Below are 14,635 nucleotides of genomic sequence, written 5' to 3' on the forward strand. Positions count from 1 at the left end.
GCTATTTGGGTAATTGCTGCATCATTGCTATTGATCAGCAGTCCTGTCGCCTCCCACAGATATACAACAGCAATTATGTTGAGTGGAGCTGCGGAAATCTTACTGAGATTCTCTCCGGATCGCCACAGGGAATAAATTTTTAATCCCAAGGACTGAAAAAAAAAAGCCTTCTGTTAATGATGCCAGATGCCTTCGGGTTGTGCGGCAACATTGTGGCTGAAACTTTTTTTTTGTTTCAACGTATATTTATTGACATTTTTTGCACAAGACTACACAAATACAAAGTGGGCATATATATACGATATGAACACTGTTGTTGAGATTACTCCACAAAAGTAATCCAACTACAGATCACTGATTACTTGTTTAAAAGTAATCTAATTACTTCTTTAACTACTTTGTTTCATAAGTAATCAATTACTAATTACTAATCTAATTACTTTATTTTTTAAAAAGATAAAGTGACAGTTGAGATCGTCTTGTTTCCTGCACATAATGTACAACGAACCACAACATGCTTGGATTTAGACGAGATGAACTCAAAATAATTTGTACGTATTTCCAGCTTACAAACGCAGTCGCTGGTTTTTCTTTTGCTGCTGCAAAGCTTGTTCTGGTGCATCGTCACATATCAATGACTTTGCATGCACGGTTAGCTTGCAAAATATTTCAGAAAAATGTAATCGTTAAAGTATAAAAATCTATAAAGTAATTATGATATAATTGCCATTTTTGCCAGAGTAATCCCGTTACATTATTCCATTACTTAAAAAAAAAAAAAAAAGTAGTTTAATTACAGTAGTGGATCACTTAGTTACTAAGTTACTAAATAGATTACTCAGCAACACTGGATATGAACTCTAGTAACCCAAATTCCAACCCACCCACCCCGCTCTCTATCCAACAAGGTTTACAAAGAGGGTAAGTAAATGCATAAATAAATAAACATAATAAAAAAAATGTAAATAAATTTACAAAATAAAATGCAGTGTCATACAGACAACAGAGCAACACGACTTAAAGGACTACAAAGCCATTGTAGAGCATGGTGTGCAAGAATCACTGCCATACGCCCAATGGCAGATTCTTGTACAGCTCAAAAAAGTACTAAAAAAAGATCCACCTTGAGTACCCTTGCAGAATGTGGTGGGAGAGACTGTAGTTACACAGTCAAAGGTGTGATGCAGATCTGTATTTTCAAGAAAATGAAAGGAAAGGCTCCAAATTTTGTTTAAAAAAAACCCCCAAACCCATTTTTAAGACCGCAAGTCAGCTTGTGTTACGGCAGACGGAGGATTTAAATCTTTAACGACAGGTGATAAGTCTTTAAGCCAAAGGATCATAGGGGGACGTGATATATTCTTCCAGTATACGGCCATCATTCGCTTTGAATGGACGAGGTGGGACAAGGCAAAGATTTATCGGTTTGATTTTGTGTGATGGATTTTTTTTAGGGTAGAGGCCCGAGATACAGAATTTGAGAGGGGTAGGCGTGGGTCTTATTCGGGAGAATCTATGGACTCCTCTTTGTTTTATCGGCCAGCATTCACCTGGAGACGGCAAAGGAGGGCCGCCTGATGATGAACAACGAGTTCATCATCCCGGTGACGGAGGAGACCCGCTCCATCAAGCTGTTCCCCGACGACTCCAAGCGCCACTCGTTGCCCGGCGTCGGCCTCAGCACGTCGCTCAAGCCGCGGGCCAGCTTCTCCCCCGTGGGCATCATCAACACCAAGCGCCACCAGTTCCTCCACAGCCCCCAGATCCCCCTGGCCGCGCTCAAGGACAAAGCCATCAGCATGCTGACCGAGGCCGTGCAGGGAGGCGGCACCCACATCCGCGACCCGGTGGGCGGCAGCCTGGAGTTCCAGTTCGTGCCCATCCTGAAGCTGATCGGGACGCTGCTCATCATGGGCGTCCTGACCAGCGAGGAGGTGAGGCTCATCCTCCTGCTCGTCGACCCCAACGTCTTCGGGGACGTCGAGGAGGGCGAGGAGTCCAGGGGGGACGATGCGGCGGCGGCGGCCGGCGGGGAGAAGGAGGAGGTGAGCAAGAACGAGGAGAAGGCCGTGGAAGCCGGGGAGGAGGAGAAAGAGCCCAAGGAGGGCAAGCCGCTGGTGAAAGGCCTGCTGGAGAAGTCGCTGCCGGAGCCCGTCAAGCGCCAGGTGAGGGAAACGCAACACAGACAAAATACTGACTGGTGGAAGTGGTTTTGATGAAAATGCATCTTTTTAAGAGACTAACTCGTAATTTGCCCTGGCCTGGAGTTTGGCTGTAACCATTTCTGTTTTGGGTTTTCATTTAATTAATGAATGTTGGAATTTTATCACATACAGTATTAAAATAGATATAACACGGGCATATCTGTTGCTGTTGGTCACAAGAAGCGTTTTACTTTATGCTACGCTACGCTACGTTACGTTACCTACATATATATATATAGATATTTATATGTATGTGTGTGTGTGTATATATGTGTGTATATATATATATATATATATATATATATATATATATATATATATATATATATGTGTGTGTGTGTGTGTGTGTGTGTGTGTGTGTGTGTGTGTGTGTGTGTGTGTGTGTGTATATGTAAAACACAGATCATTTGAAAAGAGCGTCTAACTAAAAACAGTCGTATAGTCGTTTTTAGCAGCAGGCAAGAAGGCAATGCGAGTTCAAACTGGGGCGAAATCGTAATGAGGTTCCCCCTCTTGGAATAGCAAGCACGTTTGGTCCATATAAAAACAGCCTGACTTGCAAAAAGCAAATGCAGACGAAAAGAAGCTCAAAGAAGCTCTCGTCTAGACTGATTCTGCCAACATGATCTCTCTCTCTCTCTCTCTCTCTCTCTCTCTCTCTCTCTCTCTCTCTCTCTCTCTCCCTCTCTATCCATCTCTATCTAACGGGCCTCTGTTCTCTCCAGATGTGCGAGCTCCTGCACTACTTCTGCGACTGCGAGCTGCGGCACCGCATCGAGGCCATCGTCTCCTTCTCCGACAGCTTCGTGTCCAAGCTGCAGTACAACCAGAAGTTCCGCTACAACGAGCTCATGCAGGCCCTCAACATGTCTGCCGCCGTCACCGCCAAGAAGACCAAAGAGTTCCGCTCGCCCCCACAGGAGCAGGTAACGGCGCCCGCAGTCGACGGGGAAATGTGCCTCCTACCCAGTTAGTGTTCTGAAGGTTGTTTGACTCCTGGAACAAAACCCCAGTGTGATCCCTTGAGCCTTTGGGGTGAAAAGAAAAATCAATGAACTGTGACTTTTGACGTTGTCCCGGTATCATTTCTTCTCGACTGCTCTTTAATTTAGTCTGAGCTGAAACTTGAACACCTGCCGACAAGGTTAAACGCTAAAAGTAAAAGGTTAAAAGTCATTTTTGGGCGGACATGGTGGTGCAGTGGTTAGCGCTGTCGCCTCACAGCAAGAAGGTCGTGGGTTCGATTCAAGCCTGGGAGTTTGCATGTTCTCCCTGTGTCTGCATGGCTTCTCTCCGGGCTTCCTTCCACAGTCCAAAAACATGCATGTGAGGGTTGAGCTCAGGAAGAAGCGATATTGAAAATGGATGGACGGACGGATGGATGGATGGATGGGTAGATAGACGGATGAATGGATGGATGGATGAATGGATGGATGGATGGATGGATGGATGGACAGATAGACGGATGGATGGAGTTGTGTTTACGATCCTTTCTAAAACACAACACACGCCCAATCCAAGCTGATCGCCATTACCTGAAAGCGCAATCAACTGTTTGAATGAACCCGAACACTCGATACTTCTGCAGCAAACAGCCCATTTTGCCATCTGTTTACAGCCTCCAACAACGCTTTGTTTTAGCTTCCTGTTGAAACTGATGTTTTATTGGTGGCTTCCACATGTTTGGAGAGTATAAAAGCACCCCAACTCCCAATGGGTGGGGCAAGCAAAACCAGTGAAGGATGGGATTTTAACACTTCTGAGGACACTGATTAGTGTTAAAAAAAACAAACAAAAAAAAAAGGGGGTATTTTACAATGATTGGAAAAGATTGTTCAAAAGTGGCAAAATCAGCGAGTGATTACTGATATTGGTGAAAACTCATGAATGACACAACCCAGCAACTTCTCACTCCTTGTGGACAAGTTGCGAGTGGTGGGCCACCACTGTCTCAGCACGCTGGATGTCGAAACAGCAGACGCTGATAGTGGAAATGGACCTACTCTGATGATTGTAGGGATCATGGCATTAGGCCAAAAATGTTGAACTGTCCCTTTAACGATTACACCTTTTCCTGCCGGTTGCCGTACAGCTAAATGCCAGGATCCAGGGTTTCTCATTATCACGATGCACAAAGAATAAAATTGTATCAGCACTATATACAACTGGTGGTGAAAAACAGTTTTTGGATACCTAATGCATTGTTTAATGTAATGCACTGCCCTAATAATCAGTCTCTGCAGTCACCCAGTGCAGTTTAATTTATTGCAATCATCAACATTTACCCACATCCTATGACGTCCCTTGCAACGCATCCAAATTGGCTTATTAATGACAGCATAATTTCCATCCGTTTGTGTGCCTCTGATGCAGCCAAACCCATTGAAACGCACACAAAAAATTATTAATGAGAATAATTGGGATTGAGTCAAATTTTAAGGGTGTCCGAAAACTTGTTTCCCTCACTGCTGTCTGTTCAGTGTTTAATGCTGGTGCTTGTAGGGTGCTTTGCGCTCAGCAGCCCGAGCTGCACTGAATCCCCCAAGGAGTTTGTTCACTTTCAGAACAGATGTGAAATGCGTCAGTTTTTTTTTTTTTTTTTTTTTTTTTTTTACTCTTCCCCCGCCGCAACTTTTGAAAGGTCGTTCTGGGTTTCTTCTCCTGCTTGTTTTTCAATGCAAAGCTGTGGGGGGAGAGAAGAAAAAAAAGGGATTCTACCAAAAAACTAGATTGTGCTTGTTTTGCCACCCGTTCGAAACCCACTCTGGTTTTATTTTCAGCGTGCTGTAAAACAGTCTGCAAAGGGGCGGGGGGGGATTCAGATCTTTGTAACTCATGAATATTCCTCTGTGTGACTTTTGTTTTCTCTGGCTGTTTGAAAATGAGAGGGCTCACCGCGAAGCCCCACTCGTTTCTTTGCCTCTCGCCTTCCTGCGTTGCACGCTTTTAGTGCTGACTCGAGATCCCAAAGCTTTTCCTCGGGTTCTCGTCCGCGCTGCGAGCGCTCGCCTGGAGGCGAGGCGTCCTCAGTGACACTCCGTTTCTGGAGAGTTAAGTGGTCAGCGAGCTGCTCCCCCGACGACGTCCTCCAACCTTCGCTGTGTGTTCCTGCCATGGTTTATTAAAGAGCTCTGCCAGAAATAGACATCCGGATAGCCCTCAACTGGATCCTCCACACCAACTCGGCTCTAGAAAGCCGTCTGGGGTTTATTTAGTCTGTCTTATATTGAAGCACTATTGTTGAAATATGATATAGTTTACGCTATTCTAAGAATGAAAGGGCTTTGTATCAAGTAATAATGTGAAATATTTCTAATTTTTCCGAGATCATTTTCACATTCTCCATTAAAATTTTCTATGAAGGTGAATGAGTTTATGATGACAACATCATGTTATTTCATGACAGTGAAGGGCTCAGTATCACACAATAGCTATGTTTACATGCGCACATTTCTCCAATCCGATCTAAACCTTGGTTGATCGGAAATTCCAAATCCACTGTTTACATGGACACCAAATAAAATGATCCGATCGTGACGTGCGTATGCATGCACTGAGCGTTTAATCGGAATGAATCATTTGGGCATGCGCGGAGTTGTCTAATTTTCCAGAAATAGTGGTAGAAGAAGAAGAAGCTGTACTTCCGCCTGTGTTGTAAATAAACGCTGCGTCCTCGGCTCGTTCACAAGCCTTCAAACTTTTCCAGCGTTGTTTTTTTTCTTTGATTTGGTCAATCGTTTGGTTTATGTTTCGCGAAAAAATGTCCGGCTGCCTCTAAGGTGGTGACGCGTCACGCAGACATAGCACACATGCTCAGTGGAGACAGTCCGAGACAGGATTGGGTTATTCTGAATGGGTGTGTACACGGACGCCGTTCGGAATAACGATCGGCATAAACCACTTCTCTCGTTCGGAATAAAATTTCGTTCCGAACGGAGTGGATCAGATCAGAATCTCCGATTGACGTGTTTACACGAAGCATTTTTAATCTGAATGGGCGTTCATTCCGATTTGTGTCCATGCGCAAAACGAGCCATAGTCCCTTGCTTGTGCCTCGTGTCATTTTGTTTTGATTCGTTACCATGAAATAACGTGAAAATTATCGGGTGAAAAACGTGAAAATTATCACGAAAAATCGTGAAACTTTCACGTAATTCCGTAACAATGAGCCTTTCGCTATCATGAAATAACCTCCCCCTTTTTTTAGTGGGGCAATAATACGCTTCCGTAAAACACTACTTTTCGCAAACAATCTTCCACGAAAGATTTCGCCCGTCTCGACTGGTCGGACACGTCTACGCCGTTTTCGGTCTTGCGTCGAGAACACATGCAGCCGAGCAGAAACGGGCCTTTTTCACTGCTCGCATTATGTTTTCATTCTCCTACTTGCCGGCTGTTGCTCTTGCGGCTTTTCCTTCTCTAAATCTCCACCTCTTCTAACTGTCCTCTCCCGTCTTTGTGCGTTTCTTTCCAGATCAATATCCTTTTGAACTTCAGCGCCGGCGAGGACTGCCCCTGTCCCGAGGATATCCAGGACGAGCTCAACTCTTTCCACGATGAGCTGCGCCTGCACTGTGGTAGGAGGCTCCGCCTGCCACGCTGCTCCCTCGGTCACAGTGCTTTTGTGACGATACTTTTCACTGTAGCCCTTCAGATTTCTTGTTTTTTTTTTTTTCACGCCAAGTTCAGATTTCTTGTTTTTAACGTTGCGGCCGAACGCAATTAGTCTCAGTACTTTGGCCAATTGATCAGTCGGCCCTTACAGCAGTGGTTCTCCACTGGCTGAGTCTCAGGACCCACATTTTTTCCTTATTACCCAAATTTATTCCACAGCACTCAAATTTATTCCAGAAAAATAAAAAATGCTGGGCCACTTTCTATCATGTCTAGTCAATAAATTATTGAAATTGTTGAATTCAAGTGTGTGTCGTGCAAAATAAATGCCCAACATTTTCTCTATATAAATATATATATTTCAGAATCCCTTTTGACAAAAAAGTGAAACTGCCCACGAAGTCGCGTCCCAATCAAAACAGCTCCGCGACCCACTTTTGGGTCTCGACCCGCCTGTTGAGAAACGCTGTCTGACACAAACGTGCCGCCTCTTTGCAGGAATCCCCATGGAGGAGGAGGACGAAGAGCAGGACACTTCGATCAAAGGCCGCCTCCTGGCTTTGGTTTACAAAATCAAAGGGCCGCCCCAGAAGACGGAGATGGAGCCGACGGAGAAGGAGCAGGCCGCCCCGAGTGAGTCGCTATGGAAACTAACAACTGCTCATCACCTCGTCTGAATCAAACTGCGTGCTCGTGCTCCTGGAACAGGCTGTAGTTATGAAGAAAGCCGAACGCTACTTAATAGGTTCCGCCGGTCCGGAACAAATGTAATTGGTCTGTTTGAATGTATCAAGGAAAAAAAAAACATCTTCAAACCCTTAAGCCACTGCATAGACATCTACATACAGCTTGCAAGGCAAATGTGTGTGTGTGTGTGTGTATATGTAGGTATATATATTTGTATATGAATGAATGGACTGTAGAGGAGTGTTGCTAGCAGTGGTGTAGAAGGAGTCTGACTCTCATTTCTCATCGGTCACCTGGAAGGTCGTTGAGGGTTTGTTACTAAAAACTTTGTGTTAAAACTCCAGTGAAGAGTTGCCTCAGTGAAAGCCTTTCAAGTCCTGCTCAGCCAATACATTTTGGACAACCTTCCCGTTGACCCAATCATGAAACTGATCAGAGGGGAAGGGCTCATTGGTAGGGGGCAAGGGATGAAATGAGATTAGGCCTCTTGCAATATATCCATAGACTGTGAAACAGATCCCCAGATGGATCCATCGCGAGCGGTGCAGGGCATGAGACGCAGGTTTGGAGCAATTTCAACATTCTTTCTGACTGCTCCCTGCTAAAAGCACAGCTCTGTGTCCTCTAATTGCGATGAGAATGGAAAAGCTTCAGGAGGCCTGGATAAACTTTAATGCCCTCAGACTCCCACATCTTCCCTGCATTATTGAGCATCTTCATGAGTGAACAGATTTGAAGGTGATTCTAAGGCAGCGATTCTCAACCGGTAGTGGGTTGCAGGCCCTTATATGTGGAAAAATAAATAAATAAATGTATATATATATATATGTATATATATATGTGTATATATATATGTATATATATATATGTATATGTATATATGTATATATATATGTATATGTATATATATATATGTATATATATATATGTATATATATATATGTATATATATATATATATGTATATATATATATGTATATATACATATATATATATATATATATATATATATATATATATATATATATATATATATATATACATACATATATATATATATATATATATATATATATATATATATATATATATATATATACACACATATATATATATTTAATAAAAAAAAAAGTTAGGATATTTAGAACATAATGCTAATTGATACCTGCACCATTTTTTTAAATGCATTTTGTCACATTGAGAACAAGGAGAATGAAAACCTACTAAAAAATTCCACCTGAATGCCGGTTGTCATTGATTCAGAGAGTCGTAATTCTCCGCTATAAATGTAAGTTTTTTTGTTTGTTTGGCCATTTTCATTTCTTTCAATTTGCACAGGGTAAATGAGACGAGACGCCAAACGAGTCCATTTTAAATGGCCGTTCCTAAAACGCTGCGGTTATGTGCCTTGGGCCTTGTGATTGACGCTTGAATGAGTGACGGAACCGTTTCATTAATAGCACAGTGTTTGTTATGAGCGTGTTCCCTCGGCTGAGGCTGCACATAATGAGCCTGAGTTTTGAATGGCTGCTCTTCCTCAATGGAGTCTGTCAGAAAAAGGACAAAGCTGCCGGAGTGTTCAGCTTCTTGTGAAATGCTGCTGATAGAATATCGTCCCCGCAGGGCTGCTCGCTATGCGTCTGAGCAAAAGGCAGAGGAGTGCTGCCTCTGAACAAGGCTGCAATAATTAGGTTGGTCATTGGTTAATACTAAATAATCTCCATTAAAGCGTCAAACAATTTGACGGGTGTGACTCGTCACAGTCACCTTGATAAACTCCATGATCCCTTTTTGTTTTCCGTGACGATCGTTGTTATCAATTAAACGCCGAAACAAGCCCGACGGCGACCTTTCAGAGTTCACGCTCTGCGTTTTTTTAATCGCCGCTTCCCTTCTTGTCGGCGACTCCGCCGGAGGTCACGCAGGGTGGACGCAAAGCTTCGGCGCGCTCGTTCTGAGGACACAATCTCTTTCCTCCCTCACTTCCTCCCCCCGTCCGTCTCTCTCATTCTTATCCTACCTGAAACTGCGACCTCTTTGTGAGCACTCAAAGTCCACACCTGACTTGGGAATCATGATAAACGTCATGATTTGAAGAAGGGGCGACGTCGGATTCTCTCACTGAGTGTTCCTGTGTCTCCGTTGCCGAGAAAATAGTTTGGTTGGAGATCAGGTGGACTTCAAACACATCAGTTACAATCTAGTTCAGGGGTCAATGACCTTTTTGAACCTGGACGCTACTTCGAAAGGCAACCAGTTACAGCTACACTCTTCTGAAATAACATATTTGCTCAGTTTGCCTTTAGTTATTAAATATTATTATTAATGATACTCATCTATGTGATGAGTGATGACTGATCACATCAAATAAATAACAACCTAAAATATATATCTGTGATAAAACAATACTGGAATATCCTTTGAAACTAGAAGACATATTAAACTTAGTTCAAGGTTGGATACAGATACCGTAAATATTTAACTCTTTACATCTATTTATATGGTTTGTCAAATATTAATATTATTAATATTAAAGAGTTCAAAAAGTTTGCCTAAACTTCTCAAGACTTAATGTGCAACAGAATATTTTTAATTTTTTAATTTCAATCGTTTTCATTTTTGATTCTATTATTGCAAGTATTATCACAAAAGAATAGCAACAGAATAAAATCAAATTATAATTTTAGACACAGATCACCAAGTTGTGCTATTTTTAGAGCAGGCCTGTGCGCCACTCATGTGGTCCTCATGTGGTCGGCAATCATGTCTGTGACCCCTGATATAGTTTTTTTTCTAGTCCGCCCAAAAGCTTTGCACAAAATCAGTCACTGTCTTTTGAAGGGTTCGAAAAAAATCAATTTTCACTCATGATCATTTCAGTCATATACTGCACCTACATAAGCTTGCAAATGCCATTGTGAGAGATGAGACTGAGTTGTTGGCACGAGGCCTGGACAGGGGAACAGCGCAAATTATTAGGTTGTTAGCTCACTCACTCATATAATGAATATACGGCCCTTTTCATCGCTGCAGTTATGGTTCTCTTGATGCTAATATCGACCACTCGCCGTCCAATCTAACTATCAGTAAACCACTTTACTGATGAAATGTTTAATCTAACTATCTATGGATTGATTCAAAAACATTGCAGTGCAGATTTACAAATCTTAACGTTTGCAACTTTGTACGCTCTGTTTCGGTATTCTCTACTCGCAAGCACTGATTTCTTTCCGCGCAGCACAAACTACCAAATCCATCATCTAAATCCCATCCCAAGCCTCTCTCATGATGCTTTGTGAGTGTCGCACGACGGTCACTCTAAAATACACATTGCATCATTTGATTCGCACTCCAGGCATCATGACTTACGGGGCTGCGAGTGTGAAAGTGTCGCCCCCTGCGTGTCCTCAAAGCTCGGTTGTAAACCTGCCACATTGCTGCTCGGCATGTTATTGTTGGACATCATAAGGTCAGAGACGCACGACAACACAACAACCAGCTGCTCTGCTCGTGGGCAGAGCTCCAGTGGTTGTGTTCGCTGCCTTTATGGGCTTGGCAGGACGCTGCTGCTGCATTTGTTAATCTGCGTGGAGCAGCTCTCCGTGTTTACCCTGGAGCTGATAGCTCACTCTCTCTGCAATAATGGGATCCCACTGGCAGAGCAGCTGAGCGAAATAAGTTGGACTCAAAAGTGCTAAAGCGACCGAATGTAGGGTCTTGATTCAGCAAGAGGCCAGAAATACACAAAAACGTAGCTAAATATGAAAAACTATCGACTGTGTATAAAGGAGGACGGCGGCATCGTGACGCTGCCCATTGGTTTGCAGTAGCCGCCCTGAAGCGGTTTCACAGTTCGGTGGGAAACAATTGTATTGGGAGTGTAGCGTGTGCCCCAACGCTGGTTTTTGGACCAAGAAAATACATTTGAACCAGTTTGTTCAGGTATCAGTTTTGTGCTTCTGTCCTTATTGGCATGTTTGGTCTTTTTGCAAGCATTTTAGGTGGTAATTCTTGGCCAGATGAAGAGAAAACAGTCAACGTTGTTGGCAGTTGTTTGCAATCTGTTCTGCTGCCCCGAGCGACCAAAAGTCGGTTAGCTTTCAGTAAATGAGTTGGTTCGTTTCTTGGTTTTATAACTGCAGCTGCAGCAGATGGTCAAAAAAATATATATTTATCTTTGATAAAAAAAAAAAACTCACAGGGATTTCTGGAGAGATCCATGTCTGAGCCTGGCTACAAGATTTACCCTTTTGATCCTTGGAGGATTTTGGATAAAATTTTAATGCTCTCTTAAATTTCTGCTGTACTTTGCAATGGGCCGGGTTCCACAGACGTTGAGGTCACACCCGACGAAAAAGAAGGCATCTACTAATTTACTGGACCCATGAACTGTCTGCCGTTTAATTATCTTGACCTCTTGTGCTGTTAACACTCCTCCCGTTGCTTGTAACATTTCCCAGTCTGCAGAATCTTTAATTAAACGGATATGGATTCAGGCAAGTGGTCGTTGTGCAACACTGGTGTTAATTAGGCTAGCCCAATTTTCCGTGCTGCAAAAAGCAAACTTTTAAAAACAAGAAACAAAAGTACAGATATTGGCTGTATATTACGAAAGTAAGCAAACTTATCTGCCAATGGAACAGGAAAATTTGACTTGTCAAGACTCTCCATAAAAATAGTGTTCCAAAGGGCTTTGAAACACACAACAAAACGTTTTTTGTGCATATTGTACTACTACGATGGACAATTTGCCTATTAGTTGTTCTCATGTGTTGTATGTTGACATCTCGGCCTGTGTCTCCAGCCAACCTGAAGGAGCTCATCTCCCAGACCATCACCAGCTGGGCTCAGGAGACCCACATCCTGGACCCCGAGCTGGTCAGGGTGATGTTCAGTCTGCTGAGGAGGCAGTACGACGGCATCGGGGAGCTGCTGCGGGCCATGAAGAAGTCGTACACCATCAGCGCCGCCTCCGTGCAGGACGCCATCAACCTGTTGGTGTCGCTGGGTCAGATCAGGTCCCTGCTGTCCGTGCGCATGGGCAAAGAGGAGGAGAAGCTCATGATTGATGGACTCGGGTAAGGAGATGTTTCCCCTTCGCCGTTTCACAGGAGTGTCAGTGCCTTCAGTTCTCGGTATGAAGTGTTGTTGCTTGCTTGTTTCACGGTTAAAGGTTAAGTGTGTAATATTTGGAGATTTCGAAGAAGAAACGGCGACATCAAGTGGTTACATTTTAGATTTGCAGGGTCTTTCACTTTCCTACCCCTCCTGAGCTTGCCAGTGAGCTACAGTGGCCTGGATATCTTGTCCACCTTCTTCTTTGTTGGTTTATTTGTAGACGCGAGTTGTCACCCTAATTACAAAACACAATGTCAGTTGGGCCAGATCGTCCACACCGGGCTTCATTAGAAATGTTACATAGATAGATTGAATATACATATATATGAGAACCGCTCTCCAAATCACTTTTATTGTACTGCGATTAAACACTTTTATACCTCATGTATGTGCAGTTTGTTAAGTTTTTACCAAATAAGCATCATAAATCAAGCCAAATATTACACACTGGCCCTTTAAGCATCAAATTGTGCATCAGATAACACGCTAATCTTTTACAAAATGACCCTTTTGCGTCTCAGAGACATCATGAACAACAAGGTGTTCTACCAGCACCCCAACCTGATGAGGGTTCTGGGCATGCACGAGACTGTCATGGAGGTGATGGTCAACGTGCTGGGAGGAGACAAGTCCCAGGTAGGATGGGGAAGCCGCACACTTATTGCTTTGGTATCAACACCACGTTTCAAGCTGTTACCACCATTAAAGCACCAGCTATTTCAGGGCCGCAATAGAAATTGTGGGATCTGAAGTCAGCGGTCTCGCAGAGCTAGCTTGAAAAACATTGGATTAGATTGGATTGGATTACAATGAAATTCTCCAATTTCGTAGAATATTTTTGTACCATGACAAATAAAGCGCTCTATCTATCTAAGACCTGGGCTTGGTGTCGTTCAAAAAAGAAATGTGCTACGATGTCAATTTCCATACCGGGTCCAGAACAATATCGGTAGCTGTCACGTTTAAAAACAGGATTGGCTGCTGGGAAACGTTGACGTTTTTGTATTAACTAAAAATGTGAGAATTGTGAAATCGCAATAGAAAAAAAAAAATTGCTGCTTTTAACTGTAAATCCTCTTTTCCGGAACATTTTGAGTTTTTGAACTCCTAACTTTGCGTTGGCGGTTCAGTATTGGAAAGCTTAACGCTCAATTCTTTACGGCTTTGCCGTCAGTGCGACGGAGTTAATCCTCAAAGGCCAAGTAAGAAAAAAACAAAACAAAAATCAAACGGTGGTGGTGGGGGGGTGGGATGGGGGTCACGCGGCGGGCAGAGGGGTAAACTCGTCCCCGCCGAGGGCCTTTGGAAGCTCTGGCCTTTTTGGGCAGCGCTGGCCGCCGCGGGCCCGGGCCAGGACGGCGTGATTTAATGCCGCGGCCGGTGCCAGGCGTTAGCTGAAAGTCAGACATAAAGACCACGGAATGGTTGGGGTGGGGGCTTGTGAGTGGTTGGTGGGGGGGGGGGGCATTCTGAACCTCCCATCTGACTCCGGCAGTCCGGTCACGCCGTCCCCAAGATAACTTCCGCTTCGGTTTACCGTCACTTGATACGAGCCCGCCGCCCGCTGTGGCCATATAAAGTGGAAATAACACAGCTTCTGAGTGTTTATCAGGTTTGTAGTATTTACGGCCGGATTATCTCAACTGTAACAGAAGACGGTTGGGGGGACGGGACGCCAAAACCGCAAATTAGTTCAGGAGACGGAGTTTGCGGTCGCTGAGAGAGACGGACGTCTCTATAACCTGCACTTAACACACGGTGCTGACATGAGGGCAATAGGCTCTGGTCTAAAAATACATAAATAAATGGAATAACAACTTGATTATGAAGTATTCCGTCCTGTCGTTCACCTCTCAACAGCCTTGTAGTGCTAAATGTGTCAGTCAAAAACCCGCATTAAGTCCCTTTTTAATGGTAGGATTATCGGGTTGAACGGCAAAGTGCTGCTGTTTGTGCGTCTCACCACCACGATGATAGATGCGTCGCCCCGCGCATTCGAAGCGCATTAAACT

General features: G+C 43.7%; 1 protein-coding gene across 6 annotated transcripts in view; it reads left to right on the forward strand.

Moving 5' to 3' along the window:
* ryr3 (ryanodine receptor 3) overlaps positions 1 to 14,635 on the forward strand; it is a 136,342-nt gene that overhangs the window by 68,317 nt on the left and 53,390 nt on the right. For all 6 annotated transcript variants that reach the window (XM_076037451.1, XM_076037452.1, XM_076037453.1 and 3 more), the window contains 6 exons: positions 1,544 to 2,165; positions 2,930 to 3,130; positions 6,679 to 6,781; positions 7,317 to 7,451; positions 12,310 to 12,583; positions 13,145 to 13,259. In XM_076037451.1, the coding sequence (XP_075893566.1) occupies positions 1,544 to 2,165; positions 2,930 to 3,130; positions 6,679 to 6,781; positions 7,317 to 7,451; positions 12,310 to 12,583; positions 13,145 to 13,259 (1,450 nt within the window). The remainder of the gene's footprint in view (positions 1 to 1,543; positions 2,166 to 2,929; positions 3,131 to 6,678; positions 6,782 to 7,316; positions 7,452 to 12,309; positions 12,584 to 13,144; positions 13,260 to 14,635) is intronic.

Source organism: Nelusetta ayraudi, unplaced genomic scaffold (assembly GCF_046127955.1).
Source record: "Nelusetta ayraudi isolate G7.1 ecotype Tasmania unplaced genomic scaffold, CSIRO-AGI_Nayr_v1 ptg000052l, whole genome shotgun sequence".
In the NCBI taxonomy this organism is placed as follows: Eukaryota; Metazoa; Chordata; class Actinopteri; order Tetraodontiformes; family Monacanthidae; genus Nelusetta; species Nelusetta ayraudi.